General features: G+C 42.4%; 1 protein-coding gene across 2 annotated transcripts in view; it reads left to right on the top strand.

Moving 5' to 3' along the window:
- The window catches only part of abca12 (ATP-binding cassette, sub-family A (ABC1), member 12), a 61,454-nt gene extending 43,332 nt beyond the window's left edge, over positions 1-18,122 (top strand). For both annotated transcript variants that reach the window (XM_004555512.4, XM_014408279.4), the window contains exons 58-71: positions 669-723; positions 5,814-5,991; positions 6,128-6,243; positions 8,785-8,947; positions 9,097-9,350; positions 9,763-9,970; positions 10,619-10,728; positions 11,305-11,455; positions 13,979-14,113; positions 14,672-14,775; positions 15,199-15,291; positions 15,545-15,650; positions 16,621-16,758; positions 17,226-18,122. In XM_004555512.4, the coding sequence (XP_004555569.3) occupies positions 669-723; positions 5,814-5,991; positions 6,128-6,243; positions 8,785-8,947; positions 9,097-9,350; positions 9,763-9,970; positions 10,619-10,728; positions 11,305-11,455; positions 13,979-14,113; positions 14,672-14,775; positions 15,199-15,291; positions 15,545-15,650; positions 16,621-16,758; positions 17,226-17,309 (1,895 nt within the window). In that variant the 3' untranslated portion in view covers positions 17,310-18,122. The remainder of the gene's footprint in view (positions 1-668; positions 724-5,813; positions 5,992-6,127; positions 6,244-8,784; positions 8,948-9,096; positions 9,351-9,762; positions 9,971-10,618; positions 10,729-11,304; positions 11,456-13,978; positions 14,114-14,671; positions 14,776-15,198; positions 15,292-15,544; positions 15,651-16,620; positions 16,759-17,225) is intronic.
- Positions 18,123-22,298: the final 4,176 nt, after the last annotated feature.

Here is a 22,298-nt window from a genome sequence, read left to right on the forward strand (position 1 = left end):
AGAACTAAACATAGTATAGATAATCAATTTCTTTAGTTTAGCCGGTTGAACTACACGTCAAACATGAACAGTTGCTTTTTAGGTTTTGGGACTTCTTTTAGAAAAGAAATGGCACAAATTCAAAGGCTCAGGTTCTCTAAAATGGGGGTATTTGCCCATTTTCAAACCACTATGACAACATAAATAATATCTCTGCATATAAATATACTTATTAGTAAAACTCTTCCTAATTATCATTGCAAATGCACAAACCAGGTATGGGAACATTTGAATTCAGTGCAGTCGTCTTGTAGTATCAGTAATTACAGATGTTTTAGGCAGTGGTACTAATCAATTTCATCAAAGTTGTCTTGAGTAATGCCAATCCCGCAGCCTGCTTTGGGGCTTCTGTGCTGTAGGTGAACTCACAGTCCTATTTCAGGAAATGCAAAATATGTAGGGCTACAGTTCATGTCTCTGAGCATCTCAAAGACCCAGAAAAATGATAAAGAAAATTCAATTTCCTTTGTGCGCACTGGCAAATGAAACCATCTTCCGCTATATTTTTCAATTGACTGTGTCCTAGGCTAAGAGAATATCATTGCTCATTTGCTTCCTGTGCTGAAAAATAGCTTGCATGCTGTTGTTTTTCTTTTGCTAACACAGTACTCTGTTTCTTTCTGTTACAGCCATTTCAGTTTACAGCCAACCCTATTTTGGACGGGCGGATGATGAAGATATAGTGTAAGGGTCATGCTTAAAATTCTTCTGCAGAATTGACTGCTAGTGCATTACTAGACAAATAATCTTAGAAAAATAGATCTGTATTTGCATCTTAATCTGTGAAAATGTTCCCTAATTAATCATGTGTTTATGTGTTTGGGGGGTTTTTTGTTTTGTTTTTTTACATCTAATTCAAGATGGATTCAGGGCAAAGATGTACATGACAAAATTATTTATACATATTTGATTTTCTAAATTGATTTCCTTAAGCTTACAGTATTGATCAGAGTCCCAATTTAATGAATGTTTTGGAATGAATATTTCGGTAAAGGTGGAAAAGAGATTTAGTTTAAATGGATGTGTGCACATGTTCCAGAGGAGCAAATCAAATACATCATTTTGAGAGTGGATTGGACTGACCTTGTGTTCTCTCTAGAGCCTTATTACTACTAAGCATCTTACTGGCAATTTTAGAGTTATTGGTCAGTTTTTCCACATATGTCACATTTATGTTCAGTGTCTGTGTAAAACTTTAATAGGTGTAGTCTGCTGAGATGCTGTAGCAGCTGAATGGGTGATATTAGGCTTCCTTACTAGATGTATTGATTTGCCCTGAGCTGTGTTAAAGATACAGCAGACTTATTACTCTAAATGTCTTGATTCTCACAATATAGTAGCTTTGCCCATGAGAGAAAATCTAAGGCTATGCTGGCTGTCTTGATAACAAGCCTGCTCTGTAGCTGTCGCTCCTGACTATCCTCTGTAGTTAGTGCTGCCCTGAAACGCCCACCACATGTCCCTTTCTGTTGTTCTCACTCCTTCTCACTCAGACACTCTGCCAGCTTCATCTTCATCCTCTTTTCAGCTTCGTGCAGTTCATTGTGTTTAGTTTGAGGTGTTGTGCCCCAGCCAGAGGGGAGTGGTAAAAGTAGTTCAGTTGCGTGCAGGGTAGGCGAGAGAGCACTGGAGACGAACAGGTACTGGCTTGGCATCAAGAAAGTTTAAATGAACACGCTGAGTAGAAGACGAACTGAGGGGATCAAAGCTTCAACTGGATTTCTGGGGTCTAATCTGGACAATAGGCTCTGCAGTCTCACAGAAACACCCTTGGCATGCTGACTGTACAGTGTGAAGTTGTTCTCTGCGTGAAGTGATCTGTTTCTCTTGCTGTTATCTTGTCAAAGATGATTCGCAAGCATCTCTTTTTCTTTCACAAAGCTGTTTGTTATTAATGGGATTCCATTCATTGTGAGATTCCTCAGTAGTTCAAATGAGTCACGTCCCAGTAGGGAATAATATGATAATTCTGGTTAAAATGAGCTAGTATTTTCAGAAAATACAGACACCTGGTTGAACGCCAGTTTATATTCACTCTTCTGCACCGTTTGTTGTTGCTATTGTAGTAGTTTTAATTCAAAAGAACAGAACAAAAAAATAAAAACACAACACAATAAATACATGGCCCAGTAACATGATAAGTGCATTATTCATGATAACTGTCACGGCGAGTGAGAAGAGCCGTGTAGAAAAGGAAAAGGAGGATCCACACGCAGGCAGTCGTGAAGGTGTAAAAGGTGATTTATTGGACACAAAAGGAGAGGCAAACGGCAACACGGAGAACTAAACTATACTGGGAAACAACTAAAACTACAAAGCACAAACCTGAATGAGAATGAGCAGAGGAGAATGATGATGGACAGCAGGGAGAACACACGGGTGAGACATGGTAGATACACAGACGGACCAGCAACTACAATAACGGAGGACATGACTTAAATACACCCAGAGAAACACAGGGGAATTACACACAGGTGGTGGACACAGCTGGGAATGATCAACAAGACGAGACAGAGGTAAAACTGAACACACTCACATGAGACCCAGACCTTCACAATAAAACAGGAAATGAGAACACCACACCAAGACGCAGACCTGACACTGAGAGACAGACAGAATGACACATGGAACCTGAACTAAACTAAACGTGAGATACAACAGAGAACAAATCCTTAAACATGAAACTCAAATAATAATCATAATCATCATCATAAACACCACAAGAGAACAAGAAAACAATCCCTGATGCAAACTAAAACCAAAACATAATAAACTCAAAATACTGGGTCCAACGGACCCAGAACCGTGACAGTACCCCCCCTCCAAGGGCTGGCTCCCGACAGCCCCAAACAGAAAACAGAACAAAACCGAGCACCAGACCAGGGCGGGCGGAGGGGGCCCAGGAAGGAGGGACAGAGACCAAACAAAAAAAAAAAAAAAAAAAAAAAAAAAAAACACAAGGAGCACAAGAGTCCAGAACCAAAACACGACTGTGCACTAGTCCATAACACAGTCAGGGGGCCGACCATGCACACAGCAACGGCGGCGACGGGCAAACAGTTCAGGAGGCCGACCGTGCACACGGCAACGGCAGCGACGGGCAAACAGTTCTGGAGGCCGACCGTGCACACTGCAACGGCGGCGACGGAGCAGGTCCGGGGGCCGACCGTGCGGACGGCAACGGCGGCGCGAATGCAGTTCTGGAGGCCGGCAATGCGGAAGGCAGTGGCGGCGCGTAGGAGGTCGTCCACGCAGAAGGCGGGGGTGGCAACAGAAGTCCGGAGGGCGGCCACGATGCCAGCGGCGGCGACAAACCTTTTCCGGAGGCCGTCCCCGAAGGTCATGATGCCACCTAATAGGCCTGGAAAACGGCCGACAGAGGCTAGGCGGAACAGGTCGAGCTGGCTCTGACGGCGGCGTGGCAACCACAGGACCAGGCGAGGCCGGACCAGGCGAGGCCGGACCAGGCGAGGCCGGACCAGGCGAGGCTGAAGCTGAAGCCGAAGCCGGAGCGGAGGCTGGACCAGACGACGGCGTGGGCGGAGCTGATGGAGCAGCAGGCAGCTGAATGGGCCCCTCGGACCCTCCAGCTGACGTGGCATGAGGCTGGTGCGGTTCTCCTGAACCCCCAGCTGACGTGGCTTGAGGCTGGACGGGCTCCTCGGGCCCTCCAGCAGACGTGGCTTGAGGCTGGACGGGCTCCTCGGGCCCTCCAGCAGACGTGGCTTGAGGCTGGACGGGCTCCTCGGGCCCTCCAGTGGAAACAGACACTGAAGCAGCAGGTACGGAGACCTCCGCCAGTGTGGACACTGGCTGGGACTGAGCAGCACAGTGGCTAGACTCAGGCAGCAACAGTGGGATGCAGTCCTCAGAGGGCTGAAAGTGTTCCCTAATACACTCAGCAGAGGACGGAGGCGGACGGGTGAACTCACTTGAACTCTCAAGGGGTGCTGAGAGCTGAGACTGTTCTGGTGAGTTCTCCGGTGAGGCTGCTGGCGCTGGCGTCTTGACCTCTAGGGGTCCAGAGTTGGCTGGTGACTGACACCCAGCCTCTGGGGAGGCCCTAGAGGGAGCAACTGTCTCTGACATGGCCAGCTTAAGAGAACCAGCAGATATTGTGGTGAAGTGTGTTCCCTGCTTAGAACGAGACAGTGAGGATGGAGGCTGAATGAACGAGTGGGTAGGCTGCTGAACTGGTGGCAACTGAGCTACAGGTGGCGAAGTTGTAATAGGTGGTGGAGTGGCTGACCGAACTGAGGGCAGCTGGGCTGCTGGCCGAACTGAGGGCAGCTGGGCTGCTGGCCGAACTGAGGGCAGCTGGGCTGCTGGCCGAACTGAGGGCAGCTGGGCTGCTGGCCGAACTGAGGGCAGCTGGGCTGCTGGCCGAACTGAGGGCAGCTGGGCTGCTGGCCGAACTGATGGCAGCTGGGCTGCTGGCCGAACTGATAACTGTACTGCAGACCCAACGTTAAACTGTGGTGAAAGTGTGGATGGGAGAACATTATCAGGAAAAACACAGAGCGTGGGCATAGGAGAAACAGTCTTTGAAGCAGTGGCCATGGGTGAGACAGAAAAATCATTGTTATCCTCAGTAGATACGCAAAAAATAGTCCCAGAAACAACAGTCACAGAAGCAACAGAGTCAACAAAAGTGTCCCTTTCACTCACCACAGCCGGCTGCTCTGACATTCTGAACTCCGGCTGTGGGGTGCCGCGCCAGCGGCGCAAACGTCGCTTCCTCCGTGGAGACGGCTCCGATGGGCCGGGTAACTCCTCATCCGGCGGTACGGACGGCACGTCCTCCGTTGAAGCGAGCGGGCAAGCAATAGCGGCGAGGGGTTGGAGGTGTAGTTCGTGGAGGATGAAGTTTTGCACGAGCGGGTGCAGTGAGTCCAATAGCCAGGGATAATCAGAAATAAGCTGTTGCAGCCTGACTTCCAGAACGTAGAGAAACGCTTCTCCCTCATGCTCGAGCCACAGGTTGATTAGTTTTGACACTGAGTCCGTTATGAGCTTTCGAAGCTCTGTGGGTGGGGTGAATGCCGCTGGATCCATATCTGGCTGGTCCGTACTGTCACGGCGAGTGAGAAGAGCCGTGTAGAAAAGGAAAAGGAGGATCCACACGCAGGCAGTCGTGAAGGTGTAAAAGGTGATTTATTGGACACAAAAGGAGAGGCAAACGGCAACACGGAGAACTAAACTATACTGGGAAACAACTAAAACTACAAAGCACAAACCTGAATGAGCAGAGGAGAATGATGATGGACAGCAGGGAGCACACACGGGTGAGACATGGTAGATACACAGACGGACCAGCAACTACAATAACGGAGGACATGACTTAAATACACCCAGAGAAACACAGGGGAATTATACACAGGTGGTGGACACAGCTGGGAATGATCAACAAGACGAGACAGAGGTAAAACTGAACACACTCACATGAGACCCAGACCTTCACAATAAAACAGGAAATGAGAACACCACACCAAGACGCAGACCTGACACTGAGAGACAGACAGAATGACACATGGAACCTGAACTAAACTAAACGTGAGATACAACAGAGAACAAATCCTTAAACATGAAACTCAAATAATAATCATAATCATCATCATAAACACCACAAGAGAACAAGAAAGCAATCCCTGATGCAAACTAAAACCAAAACATAATAAACTCAAAATACTGGGTCCAACGGACCCAGAACCGTGACAATAACTCAATGGTTAATGGTATTTAATCACATCACCTGGATGATCTTTTCTTCACAGTGTCCAGGGAGTGCTTCACATCCTTGTGGCTCTGTGCGTGCTCACAGGCTTCTCAATTACAACAGCCAGTTTTGCCCTCTATGAAGTCACTGAGCACCAAAAAGGGTCCAAGAGGCTTCAGCACATTGCTGGCATCAGCGAGTCCTTCTACTGGATTGTAAACTTCATCTATGACATGGTAACGTCGTATTTCTTTAATTGGTTACAATATTGAAAACCATGTGTTCAACTTAATTTCATCCATATATCTTTTTCAAAAGTTATTAAACGAAGTGACTTTCTGTTGCTGCATTGTGCCCCACCTTTTTCCATAGGTCATCTATTTGGTCCCCGTAGCTGCGACCGTTGTTGTGATTGCTGCCTTCCAGATTCCAGCATTTACAGAACGCCAAAATTTGGGTGCCGTCACTCTCCTCCTGGTGCTCTTTGGGTCAGTAACTTTGAAAAAAAGTAGATTCACTAATTGTAGTCACATTGTAGTTGTACTGGAGTGTATATTGTTGACAAAAATGTATTTGATAATGAACCAGTCCTTCGTGTGGCTGAAAATTTTGAAGGACAATCTTTTAGAGATTGTTCTCTCTACAGTAGCTATACTACTTGATTGTTTTCCATTATGAAAGCAAACATTTATTTTATTTTAACTTAATTTGGGTATCATTCTGTCATATAATATTTTAATACTTACTAATGGCTAAAGTCAGAGCACATGATAGTGTCACAAAATATGGATGCAACACAATAGCAAAGTAGCAGTTAGACAAGCAGTCAGATTGAAAGGTTTAGTGCAGGTAATATTTGCTACCACTTCATAAAGAGGGAAATTAAAGAGACTTCTAATGGCCTAAATGTTCACTTGGATAATGGTCTGTACTGTAATGACTGCTTATGCCACTTTTAGTTGCAATATACAGTATTGTGCAGGAAAAAATGCTGTAAACAAAGAAGGCTTTCAAAAATGGAAGTTTAATAATCTTTTATTTTCATCAATCAACAAAATGCAGTGAATGGACAAGAGAAATCTAAGTCAAATCTATATCTGGTGTGACCACCCTTTGCCTTCAAAATAGCATCAATTCTTCTAGGTACACTTGCACACAGTTTTTGAAGGATCTCGGCTGGTTGGTTGTTCCAAACATCTTGGGGAACTAAACAGAGATCTTCTGTGGATGTAGGCGTCCTCACATCTTTCTGTATCTTCATGTACTCCCAGACATATTTGATGATGTTGAGATCAGAGCACTGCGGGGACCATACCATCACTTCCAGTACTTCTTGTTCTTCTTTGTGCTGAAGATAGTTCTTAATGATTTCTAAATGGGGTCATCGTCCTGCTGCAGGATACATTTGTGGCCAGTAAACAATCATTTATATTTCTGAAAACATTCTTTGTTTCCAGCATTTTTTCACACCTGCCTAAAACTTTTGCACAGTACTGTAACTATTTTTACTTACCTCTGAGTTTATTTTCAACCTGAACCACACTGAATGATGGACATGTTTATAAAAAATGTTTTAAGGGAACCGCATCAAATCTGTCATAGAGATGGTGAATGTGTTGTTCTGGCTGTTGCCCTGCTGAGACAACAGCAGGAAGTGTGTGAAGTTTCCAGAAGCATCTGCACTGCTCTAAACCAAACCTATTCATTGAATGGTGCTTTATGCTTGCAGCAGGCCCATCACCCTCAACATGAACCCAGCTCATCCAAGGAGTCAAACAGGGAAAATACTGATTCATTCAAATGCACAATACATTTCTTGCAGAGGACTTTCCAAAGTCAAGCAATCATTGAAAGGTTTATACATTTTCAAAAGCCTATCTCCACACATGCACTGCAATTCTGTGCCAGTAGGTTGGATTTACAGCGCAGAGCATAAGGACGAGCAAATGCTGCAAAAAAGTTTATTGTGAATTTCTTGCTAAGACAGATGGCAGTAGGACTGCAATGCTAATGGAAAATCACTACTAACGTGTTTATCCCATTCAAGGCAAAGACACCAGAGAGGGAGAAAGGGGGGAATCAGGAAGCAACAGGGCTTATGGCAATAACAGAATGACTTAGTATGAGACAGAGGTTAGCTATAATCTCGAAATACAAAGGTTTCAGTTCAGTCTGACAAAGAGATTTAGATTTGGGGATGGTATCAAAACCCCTGATGTGTCATGTTTCGCCTCATCTGAATTACTGGGATTATTTACATCAATCCCCGAGCTGCTGCTGAGGTTTACACGCTTGTGTTTGCCGTTGTTGTTTGGAGGCCTAGTCCTGAGCCCTAGATTTTAGAAAGCCAAGTCAGGACTCTGCTTCTCATTTATCAGACAGATGTCTCCTTCCCAAGCAATGAGTAATCACAGTGCTCCATCTGTCAGGCTGCACCCACCTGGTCTGGTGTTCAGCCTTCTTGCTTCTGTTCCTTGTCATGGCTTGGCACCCACACTTGCCTACCAAGCACTTTTTTTGGGCAAAGCATGCAGATGCTTTGTCTCTGTCTGGCTCTATCTGTTTGTGTCTGTCTGTTTCATTTCCCACACTGCTCTTTTTTTTTTCATTTCTTTCTCCCTTCCTTCTCTTACTCTCTGTATTGCTGACCCAGACTTACCAATCAAATGGACAAACAGATTATGCGAGGGAATATAGGGAGAAGTCATTTATCTTCCTCTATTTTGGCTTCATGACTGAATGTTTACCCTCATTGTAGCGTGGTATATTCCACCTTCTCTTTTCAGTATTCTTTGCTGGCTTCTTTTTCTTAAGGCTCATAGCTACTCTGTCTGGCTCTCTTCAGACAAGCCTATATTTTAGAAGGTGCATTTGTAAGCAAAACTGCACAATTTCTCTATTAATTTTATGTTATAACCTTCTGACTGTTTTCTGTATTTCAAACCAACCCAACCATGTTACCGCAGCTTTGAAGTGCATCTGTGGAGTTATTTTTTTAAGTTTAAAATGCGATTATTCTGTCATCTCAGGTTTTCCACCTTCCCATGGATGTATCTGTTTGCCGGGATCTTCAGGGATGCAGAGATGGCCTTTATCAGCTACGTGTGCATCAACCTCTTCATCAGTGTCAACACCATCTTGACCACCTGCATCCTCTACTTTCTGGGTCAAATATCAATGCATAATCCTGAGGTAAGATTAACTGTAAGAATCAGGGGGAAACTTAGAAAACATACCTTGCTTGTCCATTGACAGGAGAGTGAAGAATTCAAGATGAGCTCAGTTAAACTCAGTTTCACATCCTCAGATCTTGTCCCCTCTTCTGTGCTTCTCTCCTGTAGGCAATCCAGAAAATCTTCCAGAAGCTGAGCTACGCCTTCCTCATCTTCCCCCAGTTCAGCTTTGGGAATGGGCTGATGGAACTGGCCAGAGGTGACATAGAGGTCCAGATTCTCAGTGGCTATGGAGTCGATGCCTATAAGAACCCATTCTCCACAGAAGCTCTGGGATGGATGTTCATCTCCTCCATCATCCAGGGCCTGGTCTTCTTCACGCTGCGTCTTTTGATCAACAAATCTCTAATGCGCAAAGTCAGGTGAGAAACACAGAAATAATATAAAGGAGAATATACATTCACAGAATCTTTAACTGAGATCAGTTTCATTTGCTTTCTTTAAAGGTAGGATGGACTTGCAAATGCACAAGATGTGTTTTCTGCTAACACTGATAAAGCAGTCTTCTTGTAGCCAAAAATCTGAAAATGAGATGTAATAAATGCAGATAATATGCAACCGGGTGGTTAAATATGCAACAGAGCAACATTAAGTAATTAGAGAAGACAATTGCAAGTAAAATTAGATTTTTTTTATTCTAAGTGGGCCAAGATTTTGGTGATTTTATTTATTTTTATTTTTTTGTGGCAGGGACGGGGGGTGATAAAGCATTTATATTAACTAGAATGCCTTGCACTTATTTAAAAACAAAACAACAACCTTTCTGTATTATAGGCGTCTAATTTGCTACATCAAGACTGTGCCTCAGGCAGCTTATGATGATGATCAGGATGAGGATGTGGTATCTGAGCATCTCAGAGTGGCCAGTGGAGCAGCTAGCTCAGACATACTGCAAGTCAACCGGCTCACAAAGATCTATCAACACCTCAGTAAGAAGGTCCACGCTGTCAAGAATCTGTCTGTGGGCATCCCTGCAGGAGAGGTAAGCCTCAGAGGCAGGAGCACAGAATACTAATATAGTAAAGCTGTTCTAAGGCAAGAGGGTAGCAAAATGGGGGGTATTGTGTAATAATGTCTAATCTCTTATGGCAGCAGCATAACTCTATAATTACCCAGAAATCACACAGCCTCTGTTTTGTTATTTCTGAAGAGCTGTACGGTGGTACTAGTCGCTGTGTGCAATGGACTCGTCAAAGATTGCAATTAATTTAAAATACCAACAGCCTACTGTTATTAACACAGCTGAGGATTTGGAGCCACTGTTGGCGGCTATAACAAGCATGTACAATATTGTACATTTTAATATGGACTAAAAAGACGGGCCAGCATTTTCATATTCTTCTGCAGTCAGTAAAAAGTGATCATTTTAAGCTGTCGTTTTAATTTACTCTCAAAGCCTTTATTTTATTTTGACCAATTTCAGTCCAGTCTTTGATCCGAGTCATTTTTATTCTATTACTTCAGATGTCTGGTTGTATGAAAAAGTTTTCTTTGGACACACTTCTTTTTTACATAGTTTTGCAGCACTAAATACTGACCTGGCTAATCTTTAAAGAGCCCAGCTTTACGTCACAATACTGCATAATAGCAAAATGCTTGAAGTTACTAAGAAACTAGTGTTTATTTTTAGTGCTTTGGCTTGCTGGGAGTGAACGGAGCAGGAAAAACTACCACCTTCAAGATGTTGACTGGAGACGTTAGCCCCACTGATGGCACTGCACAGATCAAGGACTGGGATGGGTAAGCTTTATGTAACATGTGAATGTTGCCTAGTGCATGTTTGTATTTAATCTGTTTTTCTTTATTACCCCCTTCTTCCACCGCTGGATTAACTTAGCGGGAATAGTTGTGTTTTTATGACCACTCTTGCATTTTAGCTGCACACTAAAGTGATGCAGAGATGTCAGGATAAGTATGTACACATTCCAGCAAAATAAAGATGACTTATAGAATTAAACATTTACAAGAAAGAATTTCATTTTATTGGTACAGGTGCATAGGTAATTCCAAAATTTAATTACGTAATGCAATCATTCACATATGAGGGATGTTATTAATTTTTTATTGGGGAAAATTTGAATATGATAGTTTTGGGATTTAGAAACTAGCAATTTTATCTTAAAGATGTATCTGAAGAGCTTTCATACAAGTAGCAATGTACAGTCCTGCTGTGTTGTCAGTATATAAAGTGGATATTAGCAAGCTAGATAGCACCCCACAGACAGCAGATCCTCTGAAACACCCTACATGCCTGTCCCACATCATGTGGTGAATGCTGCTTAAGAAAATCTTTCTTTGTGTGTGTTTTCCCCCCAGACATTTGGTAGACATCATGGAGTGCCGGAAACAAGGAATTAACATCGGCTACTGTCCTCAAGTGGATGCACTGGATGATTTGCTCACTGGAGAAGAGCATTTGTACTTCTATGCTCGCATACGTGGCATCTCAAAGTGGGAGACAGACCGGGTAAGGAAGAGCTGCAGACGCAGTGGTGCCTATTGTCACTTTGCCAAGTGACAATAGCATTCAAAAAGTGACACGGGATCTGATATAAATTCAAAGGTGCACTTCCAGCGCAGGACTAGAAGCTGATGCTGCTCCTATGCATACTGAATCAGAAAGTGTGCAGCAATGAATGATGTGTGATGAAAGCTGTAGAATCTGTAGCGAAATGAAAAAGCTTTTGTTGTCAGCTTGCGCAGTCCAAACATCAGAATTGAGCTGATGTAGTATGCATTACTGCGGAAAAATGTATATTTAAATTCTGCTTTTATGACGGGAGAATCTTATTTGACATGCCACTAAAGCCTCAATCTTCTCATTTATCATTCCTGAGACCTAATCAATCTTGCTTCTGTGGTGATTGCTGAGTGTGTCTGCTTATTAGAGGACTCTGCAGAGCAACCAATCAGCACGTGATGTGTGCTCAATATCAATATCCCATCAATATTTCTTTTTTGAAAGACAGAGAAGAACAAAAATAAGCAGCTCTTAGGAGTGTGAAAAATTGTGGAAAATATCATGACAAGCTGTAAGCGCTGTCTGCTTTTTTCTCTTTCTTTGCACCATTTTGAGGTCAGAATGAAGAACAACAAAAACATTGTCTCTGACAGTCTCAGGCATTTTACCAACAGAATTGAGCACGCACATTACCAAGAGTGCTGCACATAGATACACATGCTTACACAGACAGTAAAGCACAGAAATGGATCTGTCTGACACTAATCACCCTCACTGCTGTTGTTACAGCCCCTCCTCTCCGGTCGGTATACTGACAACAATGGTTATAATGGCAACTGCAGCAGCATCAGGCTAATTCTCAAAGCTGAGGTTATATATAGAGTTCCTCTTATGTTGTCTCCTACTGACAGTCCCCTAGCTGTGCATAATGAGACAGGCCTTAATGGGGTCATTTTGCATTGACATGGTTTTGTTGGCTTAATGAGCTGTAACATCAAAGGTGATAGAAAGCAGCTTTTATGAGAGAACATAAAAACATCATATTTTGATTTGAACCTGCTGCATGAGGAATAGTCTATGTTACCAGTCTTTATCATTCACATAACAAAATACTGTGTATTTGTCTAGTATGAAATTGTCTAGTATAAAACTTTTAAAAACAGTGAATGGTAATGAAAACTCTAGACAAAAGGCGAATTGTCTTACAGAGAAACAGCAGAGACTCTATGTGAAGGTATCTATTGCATTAACTTGCTTCATCGATCTGGTTTCCAAATTTGCCAACTAATGGGAAAAAGACTAAAGCCTACCAATGGGAAATCACTTTAAGCTATTTGAAAATGTAGTTGTATTTACAGCACACTATTTTATTTGATTAACAGGGAAGCCTTGAAGAGTTTTAAGTGACTGAAATGTTTATAAGTCATTAAGGGTTTTTGATCCCTGCTGGGTTTAACACACAGGATCAACTGCCATGCACCAAATGGATTATACTGCATCAGCTTCTGCAGCCCCGGGACTGCATAGAGTTTAGATAGAATAAAGTCACAGTGTAAAGTCATCACTGCTGTACAAACATAATTAAATATTCATGGAAGTGGAATAGATAGATACCTTAGTTATTTGTTGTGTGGCTGTACTGGACGAAATGGGAGAAAGCGGTTACACGTGTAACAGGAATATAAAATTGGCAGTAAGAAATAGTATCCACCTTTACCTTTTATCATGTAAATCTATATTTTCCTGTTGTGAAAACAAGTATGTGTAGTTATATATTAGATCTCCACTGAGGGTCTCCAGTTGAGTTCTTTGCATTATCTTAGAGTCTCTACCTTACAATATAAAGCGTCTTGAAGTGACTGCAGTTGTGATTTGGCTGTTAAGGAACAGCAACTGTTTGAAGCTTTATCATGTGGCTGAAGCTAGGAGCAGCATGGTAGTCTATAACACTGTCTCATTTTGCTTTGGGGTGAAGGCAGGGGGTCAAACAGCCACGAGGAGCAATCATTAGACCTATCGACTCCTGTTACATCACTGAAAGACCATTACACATCCCCTGCAATGATTAGCAGTTTACAACAGACGGTGTTTGGACATTTCCATGATCTACATTCAGATATATATAATACATAAAGAGCATACATAACATAATTTCTTTAGGGATTAATAAAGTATTCTGCTTCTGATATAAACATGGATGGAAAAAGGCAAAGCAAATTTTATTACCTTTAATTATTGTTGTTTTCTATCATTAATCTCGTGCTTATCACTTAGCATGTAAAGTGTCTAAAAAGAAGATTACAGATGGTAGTCCATGCAGTAATAAATAAATGATTTGCTTTGACCACTGGTGCTGCACCACCAATTAAAAAAGAAAACAGACTGCTAATTAAAAATTATTACAATGTAACCTATCTGTGTAGTCACATTCTGGCTGGGATTAGTGAATGCCAAACTAGAGTCCTCTCACGTGTGCTGTTTGTTATTTTGTCCATCCACTTTGTAATCCCCTGCATGTTTCCTCTGTAGCTGGTGAACTACCTACTGAAGAGGCTGCAGCTCAACTACCACAGAAACATCATTACCGACGGTTACAGTTGTGGCACCCGAAGGAAGCTCTCTACAGCGCTGGCTCTCATCGGGAATCCACAAATCCTTCTCCTGGTGAGAACACACCTGTTCACACTGCTGTAGCTGCACATTTAATTTCCTAACAAGTCACCAGACAACAAATATTAAACTAACTCTGCACCGTTCTTCCTGAAATGGTCTTTGAAGGAAAGCAGATATCGATCACTTAGACTTGACAGATCGCATATAGTTAATTAGTCTGCTTACCCAAGCTTACCCGAGGGGTCTTGCCTGTAGCTTTTAAGTTTGTTTGTGCCTATGTCTCCATCAAATCCTCTCTCTCTTTTTCCATCCCTTTTTGTCTTCAGCTATTCCCTTTTCCTCCCCGTGTTTTCTTCAGTAACCAGTGCTCCCTTGTTTGATTTGTCTTCATTTCTCTGTTGTTTGCTCTGCATGCAACACTGGACCTCCCATCCCCATTCCTATTTTGCATTTATATATGTGTTTACTCTCTCTTCTTTGCTGTGCCCTTCCCTCTACTGTATGCACTACGCTGTGTTTGCTACATGCTGCCTTCCATGTTTTCATTTGATGCCTTTATGCTGTTTTGACCATTCCTCTATTCTTGTCTCATTCCTCCGTTATCCACAGGATGAGCCAAGCTCTGGCATGGACCCTCGTACTAAGCGTCACCTATGGAAAATCATCTCTGAGGAAGTGAAAGGAAAGTGTGCTGTGGTTCTCACATCCCACAGGTTAGAAGATATCATGCACCCATTATATGACCTCAGCACAAAGGAGAGATTTGTGCAGAGATGATTAGCATTCTAGGACAAAGCCATTCAATCTTTTTCCCACAGCATACTCTTGATAACAAATGTAATAACATATATATGTGTGTGTGTGTGTGTGTATGTATGTATGTATGTATGTATGTATGTATATATATATATATATATATATATATATATATATATATATATATATATATATATGTATATATATATATATATATATATATATATATATATATATGTATATATATATATATATATATACATATATATATATATATATATATATATATTTCTGTGTGACAGCTGGCATGGGTAATTACTTTTATCCTAATGGACCTTTGTATGACCTTTTATCTTTCCCTCCTTGTCTCCAAATCTCAGCATGGAGGAATGTGAGGCACTGTGCAGTCGTCTTGCCATCATGGTGAAAGGTCAGTTCCGATGCCTGGGCTCCCTGCAGCACATTAAGAACAGGTTAGTGACCTCTTTTCATCCTACAACCCTGCCATTACTGCTCTCCACACCCTGTCTCCACTGCCTCTCTTTCTTGCCCCCCATGGTCCTTTGTGCAGTTGAATGCTCAATTTAATTTGTAAGAACAGTGCCCTCCACCACACACACACACACACGCACGCACACACACACACTCTCTCTCACTCCACCACCAGAGCCCCATGCCTCAGACATGTAAGAACTCTGCTTTGTTCATAAAATCTCCCTTGTGCAGGTTTGGCAATGGGTTCACTGTGAAGATGTACTTGGCTGAGGCCTCTTGTGACGTAGGGAAAATCACTAGCTTCATGCAGCGCAGATTCCCCAGCACTTATCTCAAGGTGAGTTATCCAGAGCAGTCAAGAGTACTTGGTAAAAAAAGGACTCTTGACTACTTTCTGTGCATATTTTTAAATATACACTATAAACTCTAAAGTACACGAGGCATTAATGATCAACTGATAATTAATAAGGCAAGATACTCTTAAATTATGAGCCTTTTTTGGGTATTATTTCCATCCTTTATTATTTGCCTAACAAACTAATATAATAAATCCACAGATGCAGTGATTGTGACAAATCCTGGCAGTATTCCAAGGTCTTTTAGATCGTTTATGTTTCTGGTATATAATTATATATAACAGATGGATATATAAATATGGCTATATTTGTCAGTGTTTAAGGCAAACGTGTTAGCAAACAGTTGCTTATTTACACATCCAGCAGACATGAATCAGCATAAGCACTAATTTGGTGTCATGTTTCTGTCTGCCTCACTCTTCACCAAATCCTGAGGGAATGTGGGAGTGAACCAAAATAGCAAAGTTGTTGCCCGTGAAAGCGCTAAATCAGTCATTTAAGCATGGGGTTACCTTCCGAGCTGGGTGATCATTTTGTGTATTTGTCACTGTGATTAACCGTGTTCCCTGTACACGTTTGAATCAGTGTTAATATGATAATAATGATCAGTGCACCATTAAAGAATCTATAAAAAATGAACTTTGTCTGATACCTCGCTGCCCATGTGGACTTTTCTTCATTATAATGCTGACTTGCTCAGCTAAGAATAGAAGGAAACTCATTATATAAGAACCTGCTGTGCCCAGAGCCCTTACCAAAAGTACAGTGCGTATACAGTATTTAAAAAAAAATGTAGATTTTCTACCCCCAAAATAATGTTTGCAGCATTGTAAGATTAAGAAGGATTTTATTTTCTTCATACAAGTGCAAGAATCAAATTATAGTTAAAGAAGAACGAGCACTTTCTTTTAACTTTTTACCTCACATTTGGCATCCTTTTCCAACACACAGGACCAGCACTCGGCTGTGGTGGAGTACCACGTCCCATTTGCTCCTGGAGGTTTGGCTGACATCTTCGACCAGCTGGAGTCCAACAAGACTGCTCTGCAGATCAAGCACTTCTCTGTGAGCCAGACCACACTGGATGAGGTGAGAAAAAAAAGAGACAACATAAACTGAGAGAGGGGAAGAACTAGTGTGAGGTTTTTGTAGGTGTGGGTTGATGGTGGCAAGGGACAGAAAAAAGCGACGGGGAGTGAGAGAAGAAGAGAGGTGGGAAAAGAAGCAGGGACACAAGAAAGCTGAGTGGGAGTGAAAGACAGAGAAAGAGAAAGTTTAAAAGAGGCAGAGGGAAACTGACAGAGGGGAGGCCTGAGGGAAAATAAATGGAATATGAGTTAGGGTGAGAATCCAAGAGCTTTATATGCAGCCAGTGCTGATACTCTTCAACCACTTTACCCCTTTGAGGCTTGGGGATTGGAACATACTATAGGCAGAAGACAGGACAGGAGGGGTGGGGGGGTTGGGAAACGGACCAGCCAAAATTAAGCAGGTCAGAGAAAAATAATTGCCTTTCATATTGACATGGCTCTTACATTATTGCTGAACCTTCACAGGTCTTCATCAATTTCGCCATGGGAAAGATCGGCATGGAAACCATACCAATTGACGCCGAAGATGAAGATGAAGTACAAGCATAGAGCTGACTGCCATCTTTAGTGTGTGTCCATTCACACTAAATCTGACCTTAATATAGTAGAAAATGTGACTTAAATGTTTGTGGGTTCTTTTTAGGAATATTATTTTTTAGTCACTTGACTGTGAATATGAAGGTTAAATTACACTTTTTTTCTTACCAAATCAAACTGTTGATGAAAAGCATAAGAATACATGGCCAGTCTGCATACACGAGTAGATGAAGTGAATAATTACTCTTCTACATAACACTGTTTGCATGTTCACTTTGAATCATTCAGGTAACATTATATATGACGTTTACTTTAATTATGTAGTCTGTTAATTTCTCTCTGTGGCTAGGGTTCTTTTTACCTACCTACCTTTACCTAGAATATTAGACCATAGCTAATAAAATATTTAGAATGATTTTTAATTAAGGTCATTGGTGGCAAACCATCACTATACAACATCATAACATACTCATTTAATAAATATATAACACAAACAAAAAGTAATGTATTTTTTTATGTGAACTATATATAATTCTGCTCCTGAGATGAAATTTTGCCCTGTACCTGTGCATGTGCAATGACAATAAAGTTGAATTCTATTCTATTCTATTCTATTTTAAATTTGACAAAAGAAAATATTGACACTGAGAGCTTAATATGCACTTTCCCCTCACTCATTAACACTTTCTCCAAGGGTATATGTAACTTCTGGAATGACTGTACTGAATATTTAATAGACTTTTTTGCCTATGGACCTGCTCCATGTGGTATTAACTGCATCAAGCCTATTTTTTTATAATTTAATAAAGCTATTTTTCAAGTGCAGCTGCTGTTCATTTGCCTACTGTTTATGCTTCTACTATTTTTCTGCATAGGGACTATTTAAGATCTTTGATTTTGCTTCAGTGGTCAATATAAGTTATAAAAACATTGCAGATGTATTATTGCATTTCTACTAATTAATTCAGTTCAGTTCTATCCATTTATTTTCATATATTTTCATATATTATTTTCATATAACCAGCTATTTTGTGCTGTAAGGTAAACACCCTAACATTCATATAATGCCCTATGAGCAAACACTTTGCGACACTGGGGAAGACTGTCCTTTTTACAGGAAGAAACCTAAGGAAGGGTTGAAAGAGGTAGCATACTGCAGTGGCTGGTGAGGGGAAAGGGGAGACCAGAAACAACAAAAAAAGGTTTCAGGAAAAATTTGACAAAAGTTAATAACATGCAGTACTGGTATATAAATGCACACGGACTGAAAAAAAGGGGAGTGGGGGAGATGTACTTGGTGCATCAAACAAAGTCTCTCAAGTACCTTGCACCTATAATAGCAAACGTTAAAGGCTAATCTTATAAGCGGAAAGAGTTAATGTCTTCCAAGCCCGAACTAGGATCTGGTTCCACAGTAGAGGGGCCAGATATCTGAAGGCTCTTTCTCCCATTCTACTTACATAAACTACAAATCACAAATAAGCCTGCAGTTTGAGAATGAAGTGCTCTGTTGGAATAATATGGTGGTCCTGTGGTAAATGAGGTCTATATAAAGTCTGATCATTCAGGGCTTCGTGCTGAGGAGAAAGATTTTAAATACAAATCAGGATGAATCAGGTTTTTTTCCTCATCCTAGTCTTAGATGGCACATTAGTGGCAGTGTTTTGGATCAATTGAAGCCTCTTCTGGGACCTTTTAGGAAAAGAAAAGTCTATCATAAGGAATTACAGTAATCCAGCCCAGATATAACAATTGCAAGGACTTGGTGTTTTTTGAGCATATCTGCAGAAGAAAAATCATTCCTAAAGATCTGTTTAACGTGCCAGTCAATATATATATATATATATATAAAACACCCAGCACGCCCCTGCGGGCGGTTTATCCTTCAAGCTCGGGTCCTCTACCAGAGGCCTGGGAGCTTGAGGGTCCTGCGCAGTATCTTAGCTGTTCCCAGGACTGCGCTCTTCTGGACAGAGATCTCCGATGTTGTTCCCGGGATCTGCTGGAGCCACTCGCCTAGCTTGGGAGTCACCGCACCTAGTGCTCCGATTACCACGGGGACCACCGTTACCTTCACCCTCCACATCCTCTCGAGCTCTTCTCTGAGCCCTTGGTATTTCTCCAGCTTCTCGTGTTCCTTCTTCCTGATATTGCTGTCATTCGGAACCGCTACATCGATCACTACGGCCGTCTTCTTCTGTTTGTCTACCACCACTATGTCTGGTTGGTTAGCCACCACCATTTTGTCCGTCTGTATCTGGAAGTCCCACAGGATCTTAGCTCGGTCATTCTCCACCACCCTTGGGGGCATCTCCCATTTTGACCTCGGGACTTCCAGGTTATACTCGGCACAGATGTTCCTGTACACTATGCCGGCCACTTGGTTATGGCGTTCCATGTATGCCTTGCCTGCTAGCATCTTGCACCCTGCTGTTATGTGCTGGATTGTCTCTGGGGCATCTTTACACAGCCTGCACCTGGGGTCTTGCCTGGTGTGATAGACCCCAGCCTCTATGGATCTTGTACTCAGAGCTTGTTCTTGTGCTGCCATGATTAGTGCCTCTGTGCTGTCTTTCAGTCCAGCTTTGTTCAGCCACTGGTAGGATTTCTGGATATCAGCCACCTCCTCTATCTGCCGGTGGTACATACCGTGTAGGGCCCTGTCCTTCCATGATAGTTCCTCGTCTACCTCCTCTTTCTTGGGTTTCTGCTGCCTGAGGTATTCACTGAGCACTCGGTCAGTTGGGGCCATCTTCCCAATGTATTCTTGGATGTTCGTTGTTTCATCCTGGACTGTGGTGCTGACACTCACCAGTCCCCGGCCCCCTTCCTTCCGCTTAGCGTACAGCCTCAGGGTGCTGGACTTGGGGTGAAACCCTCCATGCATGGTAAGGAGCTTTCTTGTCTTTATGTCAGTGGCTTCTATCTCCTCCTTTGGCCAGCCTATTACCCCAGCAGGGTACCTGATCACGGGCAGGGCGTACGTGTTGATGGCCCGGATCTTGTTCTTACCATTCAGCTGACTCCTCAGGACTTGCCTGACCCTCTGCAGGTACTTGGTGGTTGCAGCCTTTCTAGCGGCCTCTTCATGGTTCCCATTCGCCTGCGGGATCCCCAGGTACTTGTAACTGTCCTCTATGTCTGCAATGTTGCCTTCTGGTAGTTCAATCCCCTCAGTTCTGACTACCTTCCCTCTCTTTGTTACCATCCGACTACACTTCTCCAGTCCGAACGACATTCCAATGTCATTGCTGTATAGCCTGGTAGTGTGGATCAGTGAATCGATGTCTCGTTCACTCTTGGCATACAGCTTGATGTCATCCATGTACAGGAGGTGGCTGACAACTGCTCCGTTCCGTAGTCGGTATCCGTAGCCAGTCTTGTTAATGATCTCACTGAGGGGGTTCAGGCCTATGCAGAACAGCAGTGGGGACAGAGCATCTCCTTGGTAGATACTTGATGGTGACTTGTGCTATGGGCTTGGAGTTGGCCTCCAAGCCCATATATATATATATATATATATATATATATATATATATATATATATATATATATATATATATATATATATATATATATATATATATATATATATATACATACATACATACATACATACATATATGTGTAGGAGAGAGGAACAGGGAAGTGTACTGGTATCAATTTTCAAGAACAAGAGTGATGTGCAGAGCTGTAGTAACTACAGAGGGATAAAGTTGATGAGCCATACCATGAAGCTATGCAAACGAGCTGTTAAGAGCAGCAGTACACCTTCATGCCGAAAAAGAGCACTACATATGCAATGTTTGCTTTGAGAGTGTCGATAGAGAAGTATAGAAGCGTAGAAGAGATTGCGTATGTGAAAGTTGTGAAGGACATGTATGAGGACAGAGACACAGTGGTGAGGTGTGTGGTAGGAGTGAGAGATGAGTTAAAGGTGGGGGTGGGATTACATCAGGGATCACCCTTGAGACCCTTCTTGTCTGCAGTGGTGATGGACAGGTCGACAGATGAGGTGAGGCAGGACTCTTTGTGGACAATAATGTTTGCACATGACAATGTGATCTATAGTGAGAGTAGAGAGCAGGTGAAAGAGAGCCTAGTGAGGTGGAGGTATACTTTGAAGAAAAGAGGAATGAGAGTCAGTAGAACTGAGACAGAATACATGGGTGTGAATGAGAGAAACCCAGGTGTAGAGGTGAAGTTGCAAGGAACAGAGGTAGTGAGGGGAGTGTAAATACCTGGAATCAACCATCCAAAGTGATAGGCAATGCACAAGAGAGGTATAGAAGAGAGTGTAAGAAGGGTGGAGTAGGTGGAGATGAGTGTCAGGGGTGATTTGTTACCGAAGACAAAAAACAAGAATGACAGGGAAGTTTGACAAAATAGTAAAAGTGATGTATGGTTTGGGGATAGTGGCTTTAATGAAAAGACAAGAGGCAGAGGTGGAGGTTGCAGAGTTTAAGGTATTCATTGGGAGTGAGCAGGAGGGACAATATTAGAAACGAGTATTTCAGAGGGACAGCTCAGGTTCAGCAGGTTGAAGAAAAGTCAGAGAGGCAAGGCAGAACATGTGTAGAGAATGTGAATATATCGCACAAAAGATGTTGAATATAGAGCTGCCAGGCAGGAGGAAAACACAAAGACCAGAGAAAAGATTCATGGATGTTGTGAAAGAGGACTTACAGAGGCTCGGTGTGACAGGAAAGTAGTACACATAGGGTGAGATGGGGCAGATGATCCACAAGGAAGCAGCCGAAGGAAGAAATTAAAGAAGTTGGACTGTCACTCTAACAAAATAGGGAAGTTTAGATCATCCACTGTATATAAGATATTATCCATAGATATACCACAAAATAATGTTCAGTCTTAACATATTTATTGGTATTCATTTATCACTGTCCATTTCACACGTCCGATTCTCAAAAAAAAAACCAAAAACCCCTACGTCAGGGTTTACGTCATCACCGGTGCCCGTCGACCAATCCACTGTGGCAATGC

The sequence above is a fragment of the Maylandia zebra genome, linkage group LG16, assembly GCF_041146795.1.
Source record: "Maylandia zebra isolate NMK-2024a linkage group LG16, Mzebra_GT3a, whole genome shotgun sequence".
NCBI lineage: Eukaryota > Metazoa > Chordata > Actinopteri > Cichliformes > Cichlidae > Maylandia > Maylandia zebra.